General features: G+C 43.2%; 1 protein-coding gene across 5 annotated transcripts in view; it reads left to right on the forward strand.

Annotated features, from left to right (window-relative positions):
* The window catches only part of DLGAP4 (DLG associated protein 4), a 266,332-nt gene that overhangs the window by 228,200 nt on the left and 18,918 nt on the right, over positions 1 to 19,214 (forward strand). For all 5 annotated transcript variants that reach the window (XM_077251584.1, XM_077251585.1, XM_077251587.1 and 2 more), the window contains 4 exons: positions 3,289 to 3,641; positions 10,541 to 10,629; positions 13,593 to 13,966; positions 15,647 to 15,738. In XM_077251584.1, coding sequence (XP_077107699.1) covers positions 3,289 to 3,641; positions 10,541 to 10,629; positions 13,593 to 13,966; positions 15,647 to 15,738 — 908 coding nt within the window. The remainder of the gene's footprint in view (positions 1 to 3,288; positions 3,642 to 10,540; positions 10,630 to 13,592; positions 13,967 to 15,646; positions 15,739 to 19,214) is intronic.

A 19,214-nucleotide genomic window follows, 5' to 3' on the forward strand; every position in this document is an offset into this window, starting at 1 on the left:
AGATTCTGTAATGCTGTTAATTGCTATCACTATGCTAATGTTATCACCATTAAAACAAATGTTCTTGTTCCAAAAATGCTGCCCCCATAATGTCACTGACACCAGTATTGGAAAAATCTCATGTTGCCACATTCTTAACTAGACCTGAAGATCACCATTTGTCAGGCCATGTACCAGCACACCACTGCCCTTGAAAATAAGCACCAAAGCCTGAACTGCCTGCCACAACCATTAACAATTCCAGGTCAAAATTGTCAACTTCATCTATCAACAGAGATTGACCACTATAGCATTCCAAAAAAGTCCCCCACACTGCTAAATCCTTCTTATCACTTGATAATCAAACATAGGGAAGTGGGGCCTTAGCCCCTGCTGTTGCAACGTGGACCTGTGCAAAGGGTAATTGTGAGTACCAAAACACAAGAAGTCATCCAAGTTATGAATGATGGGTGCCCCTTCAGAAACCTCACAGACCACCCACTCCAAAAACGTACTAAATGCCTCAAACAACTTACGGCTAAAAACCAGTCAAAATTCCAAAAACACTTGATTAACCTGACACTGTCAGGATGAACTGGTAACAACCCAAAGGCTGATTTGATGTCGTGTTTTTTTGGGGGGGTGGGGGTCCCCCCCCATCAGCGCTCCTCTAACAAATTTTCTAACCCAGCGGCGTGCCTCGTCCAAAGATGTATAAACTACTGAAAAAAGATCAGGTGTAATACTGTCATTAACTGAAACATCTCAGGAGTAAGAAAGGTGCTGAATCAACCAAAACGTATTAGGCTCCCTTTTGGGAACAATCCCTAACGAGGAAACTATCAAATTTGGAATTGGCAACTTATCAAAAGGCCCCACCATCTGACCAAGCACTCTTTTGCTAGTTTTTCAGAAACCATTGTAGAATGCTGGTAAGCAGACCGCAAATTTCAAGTTACAAGGAATCATAAATAGTAGATGGTGGAATGCGAAAACCAACATCGAAACCTGCAATCAATAAATCTGCCTCCTCTATCATGGAATCCATTTAGATAAGGAAGCATCGTGGGTAGCTTCACCAGTCGCTCCCTTGGGAATTACTGTAAGGAACTTTTCCCTTGGCCTTTTTAAAACATTGTCCGGCCCCATGCAAAGACTTGTGACAATAGGAGCCGAGATGTTTAAACTTGCAACTATATCAAAATTTACATTGGTCTCCATTAAATTGTCAACATAAACCCGGTATCTGTCACCCTGACTGATTAGCTACCTGATGTTTGACTTCCTGATTGGCCGGATGAGCCGGCCCTGCTTTGAAAACTATGCCCATAACTAGACATGGTCATCACTTTTAAACAAAAGCCAATATCCTGTTGGTCCCACTTAATAGCCAGCCTGATGGCTTCCTGCTGATGGAACTGTTCATCATACCGTAGCCATGCCTGACCCCCATAAACCCTATGTGCTTCCCCTATAGAATCAAAATAGCCAAAAAGGGGGAAAAATTCTCAGGCGCCTTTTCCCTATGACACTTGCTAAAATTGCAAACGTATTCATCCAGTTGGTATAAACGTTTGCGGAATCAAACATCATCAACGCTTCTCCTTACCCTTCTTTTTACTGTCCACCTTATTCCCTTTTGTCCAAATTTTAAACTTCTCAAGGGGTAAGAGGGGAAAAAATTACTTGTCCTTCCAAATCTTTTCCCTTTTTTTTTTTTTTTTTTTTTAAGATGGCTGCCTCAGGGTCCTAGGAAGCATGCATAAACCTCGCCCAATGCCTTAAGATGCATTTGGATGATATCACCTTCTTTGTTTTGTCTGAACTGAAACTGACATCGGGGCCACCATCTGTGACTCCCCACCTAAACTATTTATATCACTATCTGTGCCAACCCCTGATGTCACCTGTGCTTAGCGTTGTCCACCACCTTCCAACCTTGTCAAAAACTCCTTAATATTAACTAGGCTATACCTCACACCATCACCAACCAAACTACCACTCCCATTTAAACTACCGACTAGTACACCCTGCAATGCATTTTGATAGTTGAATCCACCCTGTGATGCATCGTGACCACCCACTACACCTTGAGGCACAATTAAAGAGGGAAAGGAGAAGCCATAACAGCCTCTGTACCTGACAATGCGCCTAACAGCACTATACCTTGACTACCGACTAAACCCTGCGTCATAAGAATAGGCGGGAAATGGACAAGACAAGGAATAACACCCACCAGGCAGCGTGGGTGCTGTGATGCCATCGGCGTGAAATCCAGAATCCAGACGGCTGTCATGTACCTCAGTGCCCGAAATCCTGACAGAGGGATCCTCGGCAGGCAGAGACAAGAGGGCCATATCCTTGAGATCCTGTGGAACGCAGAAGGCCCTGGAGGAATGGCCCTAATGGAGAGGATGAACCGACAAGCTGGGATACCAGAGGGGAACCCCTGCCAGTCAGCCCACTTCCTGATATTGCAAAGAGGTGTCTTTGAAGCAGACTGCCTGACAGGCACCTCACTGCGTTGGCCCGCCATTGATGACATACTTCTGGTTGTAACAGCAGCAGGCCCTGCCCTATTGTAGGCAGAGGCCTGCTAACTGTCGCAGAGCTAGTCCGCACCCTTAGATTCCTCCCAGCTTGGGGCCTGGCAGGGAGTCTGGATTGGGCCAGAGTGTCCCTAGAGGGGCTCCTGCACTACACCAAGCCCATTGAGCCAGGTCAGCCAATAGTAGAATGGGGGGGGGGGGGGGGCTGACCTACGAGGGCGCTCCTCTGGCAGAGATGGTGTTGCAGCTGTCCTTGCTTCACTGCTGCTGATCTGTGCCGCCTGCTCGTCCAGCCAGCCTGGGGGGTTGACTGCTGGCAGCTGCCCTCAGGCATTCCTAGACTGGTTGGCCGACTACCCCATGAGATGAGGTGACAAGGGTGACTTGATCTGTGACCCAGGGAGTGGGAAAGTGGTAAACCCCTCCCACCTTAACTTTTGCCCTACCTACTCCAAACTCTTGTCATGCCGGCCTCTGCCCATTGTGCTAACCCAGGGCTCCAGCCTTTCCTATAAGTCTTAAGTTGAATGACTGAGTTAGAAGGCTCTTTATGGCCCAGACACAAATAGTAAAGATATGCTAATCTTTTTTTTTCTTTTTTTAGACATTGCAGAAGGTAAGTTATCATTCTTTGTGGTGGCATGCTAAATTTTCATTGCTATGGTCATAATAATTTAGAAGCCATGCATTTGTTTATGTATGATGTACGTTGACTGTCTGTGTTGTCCGTCCTTATATGGTTTCTTCTCTGTCCTCACAGGCTCCTCTTGTCTGGTGGGTTACAAGAAGACCCCCCCACCTGTACCCCCTCGAACCACCTCCAAACCCTTTATATCTGTGACTGTACAAAGTAGTACTGAATCTGCCCAGGACTCTTATCTGGATGCACAGGAAGGGCAGAGTGAAGGCAACAGCCAATCGGGGCTCAGTACCTCCACTGAGAGCCTTGAAAGCACTCGGGCACCAAGTGTAACACGTGTTGGCCCCCCAACTCCAATCAGGCAAATCCCTCCTGAAATACCCCCCAAAAATGCAGCCGTAAAAAGCATCAAAGAAGAGCCACGTGCCCCTGAACCTCTCCCAAAACGCAAGCTGTCCTCCATTGGAATTCAGGTGAGTCCGTATCCTGAAACATCATCACCTGCTGGTTCCTCTTGCTGACGTTTTACACCCACCATGATGGTTACACTGAAGGCCTATAAATAAAGCACAGGGCAGTATTCAGTAGTAAAGGGAAGTTAAACCTATCATTAGATTAGGGAATTAATGTTAATAGAAACTCTTAATGTTATTATTGGATGCAATCCCGTTAGCGTTAGGACTCTTCTAATAACCTGCTGGGCTCTAGAGACCTCAGATTGCAGACCAACAATGAGAGCCATGTCGTGTTGGTCTATTGTTGTAATATAATTTTTTTTCTTTTTTTTTTTTTTTTCTTTTGTTTAAAGCATTCCAGCTTGGGACTTGCAATGATCAGCAAGATGCATTAATTCTGGGTCCACACTACTCCTAATTGTGGCATGGAAAATGATTAATTGTTGAAACCTCTGGCATTTACTGACTTGCCAGCTTGTATATGCGAGGGAGTATTCACTATTCTTACACAATGGTTTTTACTGCTATGTGAAATTGCTGACTTCCTATCACTTGACGTGTGACTTGGTGGTAAGGTTTCTATACTGCCTGCACCACTCAATTAATTGTAGGTTGTCCTACTGCTCCGAGAACACCGTGGGAAAAGGATGTAAGTGTTCATTAAAATAATTGCTGTCTGAGAATTCCATTTCCATAGAGGAACTTGTTCCACCCATATGCAAAAAAAGAATCCATTCAATGTAGATGTGCAGCTCTTTGATACAAAAAATGATGCGAAAATGTTGGGCTTGTGATGTTTTGTAGGCAGTGCCAAGTTCAAGCCTAAGTGTTCTTCATCGTGGTGTGAAGGAATGGAAGTGACAATTGCTCTGAGCATATTTCTGGCTCAAAGCAATGATTCTCTTGTAAAACACGATTTCCATCATTCCTTTAAAAGCACCTCATGTTTTGTGAGTATACCCTTTTCAGGGGCATCCTGTGTCAACAATATTTTGTTACTATGAGTAGATTTGTGGTCTGTATTATGACTCCAGTAAGTCCTCTCTCGTTATACTCTGCTTTTAATAGGTCAAACACAGTATATAATTATTGTCTTGTTGTACTTTTGATGTAATGAATTTCAGTAAGGTATTCTTAGCTTAAAGGGGCTGACTGTTGGCTCTCAACTACCGTATATAACATAAGACTATAAAAATATTAGTGATTTTACCTGATATTTTCTTATATACTATGGCACCACCTGTTGGTCACTATGGTATTGGCTGAATGCTGCAGGTCAGACATGCTCAGTCACTTCCCCACAGCTAGGTCTCTGGAGTTAGTGACTGATCCCTTGACAGCATCCAAAGTAAATGGCAGACAGGACAGAAGGCTACTTCTATTGGCTGATCTGCAGTGCACATTAAATCGCTGTGCAGAGCCCTGGCTGAGGGGAGAGTAATGGAGATGAGTGAGCACGAAGATGCTTGTTACTCAAACCAAGCATTTCTTAATGCTCGGATTCTCATTTTGAGTAACGAGTATAAAGGGAGTCAATAGGAACTCAGACCATTTTTTCCTGCAGACCCTACAAGGAGGTCTGGGGGGGGGGCAGTGAAAACGTTGACATGGATGGAAAAAGTGCTGATTGGAAGGAGAACAGCATGGGGAAGACTCCTGGAAGCATCTGACTCTCAGCTTGTGGCTGAGAACAATGGTGTCACACTTTTACTTAGGACTGACAAAACCTTTAAAATCATCGAAATTGGAATTTACAGGGGTATAAAGATAAACTGTTCTTTCTATATGAGATAGATAGAGATATATAATATATTTTACCAATATTGAATTTATAAAAAAAATGAATGAAACCAGAAGTGTTAAAAATTAGGAACTCACAGGGTCTCGTACACATTCTGTTCAAATTGCAATGTAGTGGTACTCCTTGACTCATAAAGGCTGTGCACTAAGTGCAAATCCTGTCAATAATTACAAGAAGGGTAATCCATACACCTTTGAAAGCACCAACCGGAGTGCTTCATTAAAAAAAGTATCTTTGTGGTACTTCTACACCCATAATCCTCTACAGGCTTTGCACATTGTGCAAAGAATTTATAAGTAGTGTCATCCCTAGACCCTAGAAGGCAACAACTGACTGGCCTCATTCAAATATTGAACATTTAAAAGTTCATGTGCTGCTGTCATTTGGTGGTGTGGAAAAGTCTGGTGTAATCCATGCCTTATTCATTGCTATCAGAGTGAGCCTGTCATCGCTTTCTGTTGACAGGCAAAAGCTTTTGGCAGTGTGGACAGGTGCCAAGTCCTGCTGGAGAATTACATTTCCATCTCCAAAAAGCTTGTCGGCAGATGGAAGCCTGACGTGCTCTAAAAAATTTTTGTAGACGGCTGCGCTGATTTTGGTCTTGATAAAACACAGGGGACCTACACCAGCAGGTGACATGGCTCCATAAATCATCACTGATTCTGAAAACTTCACACTAGACCTCATCAAGCAGCTTGGAATGTTTGCCTTTCCACTCTTCCTCTAGACTCTGGGACCTTGATTTCCAAATGAAATGCAAAATTTACTTTCATCTGAAAACACCTTGGACCACTGCGCCACGGTCCAGTTCAATTTCTCCTTGGCCCACGTAAGACACTTCTGGCATTTTGTTTATTGGTCATGAGTGGCTTGACCCAAGGAATGCAACACTTGTAGCCCATGTCCTGAATGTCTGTGTGGTGGCTCTTGAAGCAATGACTCCAGCAGCAGTCCACTCCTTGTGAATCCCCCCAAACTTTTGAATGGCCTTATCGTAACAATCCTTTCAAGGCTGTGGTTATCCCGATTTGCTTGTGCGCCTTTTTCTACCACATATGTTCCTTCCAGTCAACTGTCCATTAATATGCTTGGATACAGCACTCTGTGAACAACCAGCTTCTTTAACAATGACCTTTTTGTGGCTTACCCTCCTTGTGGAGTGTCAATGACTGCCATCTGGACATGTGTCAAGTCAGCAGTCTTCTCCCCCCCCCCCCCCCCCCCATGATTTTGGCGCTTACTGATAGACTAAGGGACCCTTTTTAAAGGGAATCTGTCACCTCAACTTGGCGGGCTATGTAAATGCTCTGTGTCCGGTCTGATGGGCGGTGTTTCGTCTTCTTTCCTCCACCCCATCCTTCCCTGCTGTCTACAATATTTTCAGGAATTTGAGTAGGTGTCCTCCATAGTTCGCGCGTGCAATGCAATCTTGCCTCGCGCACACGCAGTATGCTTTGTCCAACTGCAGGCAAAGCCAAGAAGCATTACTGCGCATGCGCCGGCGCACTGTCCCGGAATACAGCAAAATACTTCTGGGACTTAGTGCGCATGCGCAGTAATGCTTTTTGGCTTTGCCCGCAGTCGGGCAAAGCATACTGCGCGAGGCAAGATTGCATTGCGTAAGCGAAAACTATGGAGGACACCTACTCACATTCCCGAAAATATTGCGGACAGCGGAGGAAGGATGGGGTGGAGGAAAGACAAAACCGCCCATTGGACCGGACACAGGGCATTTACACAGCGCCCCCCCCCCCCCCCCCCAATTTAAGGTGACAGATTCCCTTTAAAGGCTTAGGAAGCCTTTGCAGGTGTTTTTGTTAATAATTCTAATTTACTGAGATAATGCCTCTTGGGTTTAACATTAACAGAAATAAACACTTGAAATAGATCACTGTTTGTAATGACTCTGTATAATGAGTTTCACTTTTTGTACTGAAGAACTGAAATTAACTTTTTGATATTCTAATTTTGTGAGAAGCACATGTATCTCCCTGTCTCATGTCTTCCATTTCCACTTGGTCCGTATGCAAAACTTCATATTTGTCAGCAGCGACTGTTTAAGTAGGCACAGAAGTGGGAGTGTTGCGCTGATGGTGTCATTGCCACTTGCCATCTTTGTAGAGTCCTCAAAGACTTGGACAACCGCTCAAATGTCAGACATCCATGCCCACGCTTCAGTTTTGTGTGGAGGCTGACGAGAATACCAATGGGCATGTTGGAGCTGGCATTCCGCAACTGACCTCTGCACATGCTAGCAAGGCTTTGTGAGCAGTAGTGTGCAGTTCCAGCACGTGGTTCCATCGCACACCAGTCTGGGAGCTGGCACTTGCATGCGCTGCTGCATGACTGCCAGAGCGGCGGCAGCTGTAGCTAACTTGTGAAAATGGGCGCTGATGTGTCGTATCTTGTTCAGAAGCTCTGGCAAATCTGGGTAGGTTTTCAGAAACTGCTGAACTAACAAGTTGTGCGTGTCTGTTCAGTAGTAAGAGCCACAGATGTGTCTGGTCTGTTATTCCTTTTAATAAGTGCCACAGTGTGCGGTTTGTCTCCTAGACAAATTAGTTTCCGCAGAGCCTGTTGCCGCTTCACTGAGGCAGTGCTGCAGAACTTCTGGCTTATGTGGAAGACGTGCTCTGAGATGGCACGTCAGAGATGAAGGAGCAGGAGGGGGTGGAAGAAGCCCAGATAGCAGTAGGGCCAGCAATCCTCGGCGTCGGTAGCTTGTGTTGTGCCAGGGTGTGCCATCAGGGAAATGTAGCCTCTCTGACCACAAGCGCTTTTCCACATGTCTGTCATTAAGTGGACAATCCTAGTAAAACCGTTGGTAAGGGCACAGGTGTGGTTCTTGGACACATGCTGGTACAAGGCAGGAACGCCACAACGGGAGAAATGGTGGCGGCTTTTGGCTGACTACCGAGGGACAAAATTTTGTACACCTGTAGCAGGCCGATTTTTTTTTTTTTTTTTTTTTTTTTTTTTCCCCCCCAAACCAATGAAATTTTCTGCAAATCAGGTTTTACAGTATATATGACAATAGTCAATTGTTGCCACACAAATATTTTGTGAACTGTACCAGGCCAAGCGTTAAAAATTTTAACCCACCCAAAACAAATTGAATCCAGAAAAAAAAATCTTTGAACGTATATATTTTTGAAAGTGTACTTGTACTCCTACACTCAAATGCTTTGCAGAAAGTGCAAAGCCAGGAAAAAATGAGTACAGTAATCCTCTTCAGGTTTCCGCTTCTTATTCTCCTTTCTTGGAAAGCTGGGGGGACTGCTTTCTGCAGCTTGATTCCCAGGTGCCTGGACTGTAAGTGACTCTGCTTCAGGTAGTGCCGGAGCTCCCAACATGCAGAAGTCTGCTACAGCCCCCTGTGTCACCTGCACCATTGCCTGCTCCTGCACAGGAGGTAGGGAATCCCAAGGGCAATATGATGTCTTGCGGGTGGTAGCCCCTTCTCAAAGAGCCTCTCCCAGGCATGTTCAATCCCCAAGAATGGTTCATCCTGCTCCCTTCCTCCTCAGATCACACTCGCCACATAACAACCATGTTTCGGAATGTGACCCTTGTTCCAACCATCAGCTCTTGCAGCCTTCAAGGCAAGAGTTCTGTCTCCTGCCCGCTGGTTGAATGAGATGTGACGACTGGTCCCAAACTCTGCGATGGACCCTCATAACAACCTCCACCTAGGATGCCAACTGTCAGTGCTTTGCAGCTAGGGAGCCCTCTAGCATTTTTCCAGCCCTGGTCCTGGCTCGCCTCCATGTCTCTTCCGATCAGCCTAGGCCCTGCGGTCCGATCACCAGTTCCTGGATCTCCTGTCCGCATTATGGAAGCATCCCAACGGTGAAGGCTGCAGCCAGGGTTGGGTTCTTGGTGGTTTCGTGAAAGCAGACAGTTCTGCCATTAGATAGCAACATGTTTTCTGCTGATGCACTTTTTTTTAAGGCATAAATTAGTCCTGCTTTAAAACTTGATTGATCAGTCAGCCCTCTGGGCCTTTCAGGGCACACTTTCTTTTAATTCCCTGCATATCTGTAATCATGCCGTGTTAATAATGGATTACCAGGTCCGAAAATCATAATGGACATTACTCTAACAATCCATTTCCAAACTAAAGGTAGTGCGTAGTAAAGATTGTACCCATGGCCTATGTATTACTGTGCTGTAAATATATTAGGGCCATTGTGTTCCATGACCTATCAAGGCAGGAGGTCGCAGGCAGACTGCATTTATACTGGTCAGAAGTCCAAGGTCAATTCTGATATTTTTATAATAGTCTCAACATTATTGCTTATAATAAACCTAGTTTTGAAGAGACTGGAAGCTTACTGTATACGATTGTTATCAAATTGCCATATTCTTTTCAAAAAGGTCTACAACAGCTGTACAATGCACACTGCAGCTGCTGATGAACGTCTTTATAAAAAAAAATTGTTGCTGGTGAGTCAAACCAGTATTTTGTGATCTGAAACATTGCTGGAAGGGATAAATTAAAGCCTATGTAATCTCTGTATAGTCGTCAAGTTCTGGCATCCAAAGGTGACAGTTATACAAATGAACGTATTAATTTTATAAATGTACATAAAAATGTAAGTTTTTCCCTTTCAAAGGGAATCTTTCAGAAGGCTTTTGCTATGTAATCTGAAAACTGCAAGAGATGGGGGCTGAAATAAAGATTTCAGCAATGTGTCATTTATTAGCCTGTGTGCTGTGTATGTAAAATGAAGGTTTTATTACTAGGGCTTTATCATTGCCCTGACCAGACTGCACAAGATCCCTTGTCTGACCACGCCCCCTCTGATAAGCTCCCTGTCAATAGACAATGTACACAGAAAGCTGTGGTGTGGGCTAGGTTCTTTCTGAACTCTGCTGTATGTTACATTTAAGAACTGATTGTGTCTCAACTAGTGCACCCAATAAACTAAGCGATACATCATTGGAATCTGGGTCTCTTTTCCTAACTTGTGCTGTTCCTAGATGAGGTAGCAAAAACCTGCTATCAGATTCACTTCAATACTTATTCATTCCTTAATAGTAACACAGGCTAATTTCTTCATTCATTATGATTTATTTATATTTTTATTTATATATAAATTTTCTTTTTCTACAGGTGGATAGTATACAACCAGTGCCTGTTCCCGAGCTGCCCCCTCCTGCCAAATTTCAATCCATTGGAGTCCAAGTGGAAGAAGAGTGGAGGTAAACTCGAATACTATTTTGAGGATGGTTGTGAAAAAGGTGTACTCCTCGGTGTCTACACTTACATGGTCTGACAGACCCTATAATAAGGAATGATCTATTAATGTGGAAAATTGTGACTATGTATTCCTACATTTCCAGGAGGAATAGGATAGAAACTACAGAGTGCATGGTTCCATTAGACAATACTTTCTTTTTTCTTTACGAATAGCCAATTTTTCACCGAAGCGAAAGGGTTTATTTTTTTTTTTAAACTCCGCAACTATTAGTCTTTTACAGGACCACTTAGTTTCCTATGCTATACTGATGGCCCTTACGGGAAAATAATTATATATAATAATTATTTATATATTAAATATATATAGACCAAAAGTTTGGACACACCTTCTCATTTAAAGATTCTTCTGTATTTTCATGACTATGAAAATTGTACATTCACACTGAAGGCATCAAAACTATGAATTAACACATGTGGAATTATATACTTAATTTCAGTTGTTTCACACGTTTTTGTTATGTCTTATATTCTAGGTTCTTCAAAGTAGACACCTTTTTTCTTTGACTGCTTTGCACTCTTGGCATTCTCTTGATGAGCTTCAAGAGGTAGTCACCGGGAATGGTCTTCCAACAATCTTGAAGGAGTTCCCAGAGATGCTTAGCACTTGTTGGCCCTTTTGCCTTCACTCTGTGGTCCAGCTCACCCCAAACCATCTCAATTGGGTTTCAGGTCTGGTGATTGTGGAGGCCAGGTCATCTGGCGTAGCACCCCATCACTCTCCTTCTTGGTCAAATAGCCCTTACACAGCCTGAAGGGGTGTTGGGGTCATTGTCCTGTTGAAAAATAAAATATGGTCCAACTAAACGCAAACCAGATGGAATAGCATGCCGCTGCAAGATGCTGTGGTAGCCATGCTGGTTCAGTATGCCTTCAATTTTGAATAAATCCACAATAGTGTCACCAGCAATGCACCCCCTCACCATCACACCTCCTCATCCATGCTTCAAGGTGGGAACCAGGCATGTAGAGTCCGTCCGTTCACCTTTTCGGCGTCGCACAAAGACACGGTGGTTGGAACCAAAGATCTCAAATTTGGACTCATCAGACCAAAGCAGTGTCTTCCGCTGGTCTAATGTCCATTCCTTGTGTTCTTTAGCCCAAACAAGTCTGTTCTGCTTGTTGCCTGTCCTTAGCAGTGGTTTCCTAGCAGCTATTTTACCATGAAGGCCTGCTGCACAAAGTCTCCTCTTAACAGTTGTTGTAGAGATGTGTCTGCTGCTGGAACTCTGTGTGGCATTGACCTGGTCTCTAATCTGAGCTGCTGTTAACCTACGATTTCTGAGGCTGGTGACTCGGATAAACTTATCCTCAGAAGCAGAGGTGACTCTTGGTCTTCCTTTCCTGGGGCGGTCCTCGTGTGAGCCAGTTTCTTTGTAGCGCTTGATGGTTTTTGCAACTGCACTTGGGGACACTTTCAAAGTTTTCCCAATTTTTCGGACTGACTGTCCTTCAGCCCAAACACACATCCAAGCTGTGTAAGGGTATTTGACCAAGAAGGAGAGTGATGGGGTGCTACGCCAGATGACCTGGCCTCCACAGTCACCAGACCTGAACCCAATCGAGATGTTTTGGGGTGAGTTGGACCGCAGAGTGAAGGCAAAAGGGCCAACAAGTGCTAAGCATCTCTGGGAACTCCTTCAAGATTGTTGGAAGACCATTCCCGGTGACTACCTCTTGAAGTTCGTCAAGAGTGTGCAAAGCAGTCATCAAAGCAAAAGGTGGCTACTTTGAAGAACCTAGAATATAAGACATAACAAAAGAGTGTGAAACAACTGAAATTAAGTATACAATTCCACATGTGTTAATTCATAGTCTTGATGCCTTCAGTGTGAATGTACAATTTTCATAGTCATGAAAATACAGAAGAATCTTTAAATGAGAAGATGTGTCCAAACTTTTGGTCTGTACTATGTATGTATGTACAGATGTATGTATCTGACTGCATTATTCATCTGATTTAAACACTAGTGTGAGTGAGCCCTGGAACACTGCTCAGGAGAGCAGAGAGGTCATTTTTGTACTTCTTAGAACACTGACCATCTGCACAGTAAGAATGTGTTCCTAGCTATAAATGGGCATTAAATGATAAGATTACCTATTTGCATACTTGTTTTCTACATTTGTATAGAAGTTCAATGGGGCTGTGCAGACAAGGGGAAATCATTGTTCATGTGTGCGAGCGAAGCCATAAATAATAAATATGCCAGTAATTATTACACTTGCTGTGTGTAGCACTCTCTGTATGCGTGTTATAAAGTTTTCTAATAGAGAATTGGGTAGATATTTACTTATTTAGCCCCTTAATCATTTCCTTACTGGGCTTATTTTTTTTTTCTCCTCCCCTTTCAAGAGCCGTAACCTTATTGTCCTGTCCAAATATCTGTACTATGGTTTTGTGAGGGATGTGTTGATTTGAACGACACCATCCATTTAACCCTTCAATGTACAGTAAATTGTGGGGGGGAGAATTCCAAGTTCAGTGAAAAATGTGCAAAAACGCAATTCTGTAATTGTTTTTGGGGTTTTGTTTTTCTTTGTTCGTTGAGCAAGGCCACACATGTCAAGTCAGAATGAATGTCTAGAATTATGTAACCACAAGTGTGCAATATGAAGAACAGCCTGCTTGCGGCAATGGAGAATCCTGACCACTTGCAATGTGTGCACTTTGAGGATGGACAAGTCTGCAGTCACAGTGACCTCAGACTTTCATGCCGATCTTGGACAACCCCTTCTAAGTGTCTTTTTTAGCATTTGCATTATGTCTGACCCATTATTCAAATACATTCACCTCAACAAAAAGGATGCTGGCATATCATACTGACAAATATCCGCTTCTTGTAGCCTGACTGAGAAATAGTTACGTCTTCATAAAGTCTCTAAAAGTTCCTTTACTGTCTGCCAACAGGAATAGTCGATCCAGCAGTATGACATCGAAGCAAGAGACAGATTCTGATACGCAAGAGCCCAGCAATTCATCAGATAAAAGTGTTCCTGACTGCCCACCAACCCGTCAGCCCGCCACCGGTCCTCCAGTGCCCCTCCCCAAAAAGCACCTCTCCTATGGAGATGGTGGGGATACAGAAGCCTCTGCCCTTCCTCCCCCTGACCCTTGGCTGGATTCTGCAGCCTCTCCTCCTTCTACAGAGCCTGCCCAGGCGGGAGCTTGCCGCAGAGATGGACACTGGTTCCTGAAGTTGTTGCAGGCTGAGACAGAGCGGCTTGAGGGCTGGTGTAAACAGATGCAGAGAGAAACCGGTGATAACAACTTGTGTGAAGAAGGTATTCTTTTACCATTATTTCTTTGTGGTTCACATGTGAATGCAGCCTCCTGAGAGCCAAGTCTTGTTTCTTTCTCTGGAGTCAAGGCTGTCTGTGAATTTTAGACTAATACCACCACTTAAATGTTTTGAAAAAGACATTATATAAGGCTAATATCATTATTATACTGAAAAATCATCATTACAAAATCAGTGTAAGAAAGACCGTATAAAAAAATCCCTTAAAAACAGTAAGGGCAGTGTGGTTCATACATGAAATTGGCATCTGTCGATATGTGACATAGTATTGCAACCAATTGAAGATTACAATCCAACACATTAATTTATTGAAAATATTGCAAGGCAAAGGAATAAATGGAGGGAGCTTTAAGAAAATGCTGCTGGGTATCCATTGCCTGCAAGGGGGCAGTGACCTAACACTATAAAGCAGCAGATGGATCTGACTGCGCCGGCTGCGGCAATCTGGATGGGCGAGGGGTGGCTCCTTTTGATTAATTACAGGGGATTTGACAAATATCTTTTTGTATACCCACAGGAACACTGCCTCAGTACCCCTGACAAAGCTACACGCGAAACGCGCGTTGGGCAGTGTGGTTCAACCTACCATTATGGCACATGGTCTGTCTTTTGCAGGCAATTGATACCGCACAGCATTTTCTTAACACTCCCTCCATTTATTCCATTGCCTTGTAATATTTTCAATAAGGTTGTGTTGGATTGAAATCTACAATTGATGTGTAGATATGTTATGTAGTATTATATGCCTGTTTCATGTATGAACCACACTGCCCTTACCGTAAGTTGTTTTTTGTTTTTTTAAATGGGACTTTTTGTACTGTCTGTCTTTCACTGTGTGATTTTGTAATAGATTGTTCAGTTCAATCATATTACTCTTTTATTTAGTGTCTTTTTCAAAACATTTAAGTGGTGGTATTAGTCGATTAACTTCTATAGTAGTTACCCCCACATATTACTGAGTTTTGATATAGTATGGATCTAAAAATCCTTTTAATTTACTAAAGTCTGTATATGTGGCGAAATCTAAAAGGTGCTGTGCAATGCATGTAAATGTACTCATTGGCTCTTCTGTAATGGTCAGTGACTAAATGACCATTTCAAGTTGTATATTACTTCCTTCTGTTCCACATATTATTTTTATTTTTTTTACTGTCCCCGCAGCACTAGTGAGGCTGAACACTATAGTGCACATGATTTTGAAGAGTGGAGCAAAGAAAAGACTCAACACACTCCCCCCTCCCCCCTCCAATATAAACCCCTTCTGAGCACCAATGCAAATTCCCCATCCCACTACAGCCTCCCGGTCATTAACCCTGTGATAGAAGGAAATGTGTCACATGACAAAAGAGACATATTTGTGAGCGTAGGCACATTTTTAAAGCGGATCGTTCACCAAATTTTTCATGTTGAGCTGGGCACATATTATAATAGTGGCTGCAGAGCAGGTGTGTGTGTGTGTGTGTATGTATATGTATGTATATATATTCATTCACACATTTTGTGCTAAGCTTCTCAGACACTGTGCTGCAATTTCCATTTAGTCCTTCCTCTTTGAATATCTAGTGCCAATGGCCCATCTGGCAAAGTAGACTCTAATTCATGTCCCGGATAAGCATTTCTAGCATGAAATTTGTTCGCCCTGACCTCTGCCTTCTGCTTGCAGTGATTGGGAAGGTTCTCAGTGCTGTTGGCAGCGCTCAGCTTCTGATGTCGCAGAAATTCCAGCAGTTCCGTGGATTGTGTGAGCAAAACCTGGTAAGAGATCCATGAAGATGGAATGAGCATTTATCCTGTGTGCCATGCACAATATATTATGGAAACTTTGCCTTTTTACACTTTTTGCTAATTGAATATTTATGGTGAGAACAGATAATGCAGCCAGTAAATCGAGTTCGCTTTTGAAGGTGCAGTAGCTGAGGAAGCCCACAAAGTTCCCTAAATCCCTTCAGATTGTGGGCACAAAAAGATGGAGCCTTTCTTTCCGCTTTTTGTTTCTTTCCGCTTTTTGTTTCTTTCCGCTTTTTGTTTCTTTCCGCTTTTTGTTTCTTTCCGCTTTTTGTTTCTTTCCGCTTTTTGTTTCTTTCCGCTTTTTGTTTCTTTCCGCTTTTTGTTTCTTTCCGCTTTTTGTTTCTTTCCGCTTTTTGTTTCTTTCCGCTTTTTGTTTCTTTCCGCTTTTTGTTTCTTTCCGCTTTTTGTTTCTTTCCGCTTTTTGTTTCTTTCCGCTTTTTGTTTCTTTCCGCTTTTTCTTTTCTCATTTCAGCATTCGTATGCCTTGTACTGTTGTCTCCCATAAGTAGTCATACAGGCTAATTGTATTGAACTGCGAAAAGCAAGGTTTCTAATGGGTACAGAAATGGTGTGCAAGGAGCTTCTTTCGATTGCTATGACCAGTAGTCCAGAACACGTAAAGAATACATCAGAGAAGAACATCGAAGGATGCAAGAGCCTGTTCACTATTATTAAAAAAATATATATATATCAAAGATATTCTTGGGCAGAATATAAATGATTACCGGGATTATGTATCTTTTATATTCTTCTAATCCAAAAATAGTCTCTTTTAAATAAACGCAAGGTCCTGGGCTTCAGAAAGGAATAAAATGGCTAATCTGTGGCCTTGAGTTGCGTCTGCAGTACATCCCTTGGTCCCCTGCCTTACCATCTATCTATTATGACTTGCACATTCCTGAATTATTGATCTTATAGTTTAATTCTGTCTTGTCTAAATTATTAAGTCGCATTATGGTTGACCTTGGATTCTGCCATATCAGATATTTTTTTTCCCTCTGTCTACATGGAATGGACGTGGTTATCAACATTAGTGAAACCCGGACAAAGAAATCCACAGAACAGAGCGTTGGGCAGGCACACTTCTAGATAGATTAATGCTAATGGTTGATTTCTTTAAAATATTTTACTGGTTAACGAACTTCTGCAATCTACTTTGACAGTAATTGGTCTTGTAAACTTGCATCTTGCATATTTCTATAGTAGAGGGAAGCGATTTCTTGCCCTTGGATAAAGAACGACTGCATTGCAGGAACACAAGTGTCTTGCCAATTTTGGGGAATTGGTGGTCACCATCTATGCTAGTGTGTGTGTGTCTCATGACACACACTATGTAGAAGGACTAGTGTGAGGATAAAGCAAAAGGGGAAAAGTGGTTAAAAGCTAGTGTTCACTTAAAAAGCTAAGTAGGTGCGTCTAATCAAATCCTACACGGCTAGGATGCATACATGCCTACCTACCCGTTACTTACCTATTTAGTTGTTCCTTTTCCATCTGGAAATTCATGGTATACTTCTCATCAGTTAAATCACGTGGTGACCACCACACCCCCAGGTATTACATGGCTTTGTTCTCTGAAGGTGGTCACCAGAACTCCATGTGTCATCGATGCAATTTGGATACAGTTTATAACGTTCTCCCTGATGATGACTGCACGGCTACTGTCTCAGTGATAATAAAGATCACAGTTCAGCCTTTTAACTGCGTATTGATGATTTCTTAGTTCCCTTAACCTATAGTCTCCTAAATAATCACAGGGTCAACCCAGCAGATCGAGATGGCACTGGTCAAGCTGCCCTTGTGAAGCTGTTCTGAAGCATCATGGGATTTATAGCAACACATAGAGAAATAACATGCATGATGAAAAGCGAAGAATGAAAATTGAGGCTAGCAGGTTAAAACACATGGAAGTACATAAATACGTACGGCGTGGGATAGACATTTAGGGAGGGTGCAGTTATAGAATCGGGGGAAAACTGGGAGTTCTTGTTTATATCCGTATGAGAGTATGAACATTTTTAAGTGTGCTTTCCTTTTAAGGACTGATCTTATGGCCTGGCATTTATTTTTAATCCACATAAATATAAAGATATTTGATACTAATGGAAGCCTTTTCTATTCTCAATTTTACATGCACATCTCATTGAAAGGTACATTTTGGGTGTCTCTTTTGTCTTTATATTTCAGTGCTCAGTTCAGCTCTATTTTTAAATAGATCTTAAAATTCATTGTGGCCTCCCAGAAAGATGAGCTGTTAGAGGTAGCGGCAAGATTATAGGATTTGTCAGCAGCTATGGATAAAATTCCAGGAATAATGGTTAGTCAGCCCAAATGGGATTTACATTTTCAATAGTGATGCAATGTGGGAGTGTGAATACTGCATGGATTGGACTTAGGGTACTGTCACACAGTGCCATTCTGATCGCTACGACGGCACGATCCGTGACGTCGCAGCGTCGTATGATTATCGCTCCAGCGTCGTAGACTGCGGTCACACGTTGCAATCACGGCGCTGGAGCGATGCCGAAGTCCCCGGGTAACCAGGGTAAACATCGGGTAACTAAGCGCAGGGCCGCGCTTAGTAACCCGATGTTTACCCTGGTTACCAGCGTAAACGTAAAAAAACCAAACAGTACATATTCACATTCCGGTGTCTGTCCCCCGGCGTCTCAGCTTCTCTGCACTGTGTAAGCACAGCGGCCGGAAAGCAGAGCGGTGACGTCAGACGTCACCGCTGTGCTCGCTTTCTGGCTGGCCGGCGCTCACAGTGCAGAGAAGCTGAGACGCCGGAGGACAGACACCGGAATGTGAGTATGTACTGTTTGTTTTTTTTACGTTTACGCTGGTAACCAGGGTAAACATCGGGTTACTAAGCGCGGCCCTGCGCTTAGTTACCCGATGTTTACCCTGGTTACAAGCGAACACATCGCTGGATCGCTGTCACACACAACGATCCAGCGATGTCAGCGGGTGATCAAGCGACGAAAGAAAGTTCCAAACGATCTGCTACGACGTACGATTCTCAGCAGGGTCCCTGATGGCTGCTGCGTGTCAGACACTGCGATATCGTAACGATATCACTAGAACGTCACGAATCGTACCGTCGTAGCGATCAAAATTGCACAGTGTGACAGTACCCTAAGGGCTTTTTGGTTAGGTAAGGAGGAAGTTGCAGGATATGTTATCACGGTGGATTAAGCCTAAAGGTTTCAATGGAAATGTAGTAAAATTGTAATTTGATTTGTTGTATCAGTTTTCCTGGGTGCAGTTGTTCTACAGCTCTCATTTCAATTTTACTTGCACTCATAAGGTTGGGCTAATTTATTTCCCAGTATTTTCTGTGCTGTGTATTTCTGATCATGATTTCATAGTGATTTTTCCCAGTGGCTAGTGAAGATGCATATGCTCTTGAAGGGCAAGTAAATTAGACTATTTGCTGTTTT

Source organism: Ranitomeya variabilis, chromosome 4 (genome assembly GCF_051348905.1).
Source record: "Ranitomeya variabilis isolate aRanVar5 chromosome 4, aRanVar5.hap1, whole genome shotgun sequence".
Classification (NCBI taxonomy): domain Eukaryota; kingdom Metazoa; phylum Chordata; class Amphibia; order Anura; family Dendrobatidae; genus Ranitomeya; species Ranitomeya variabilis.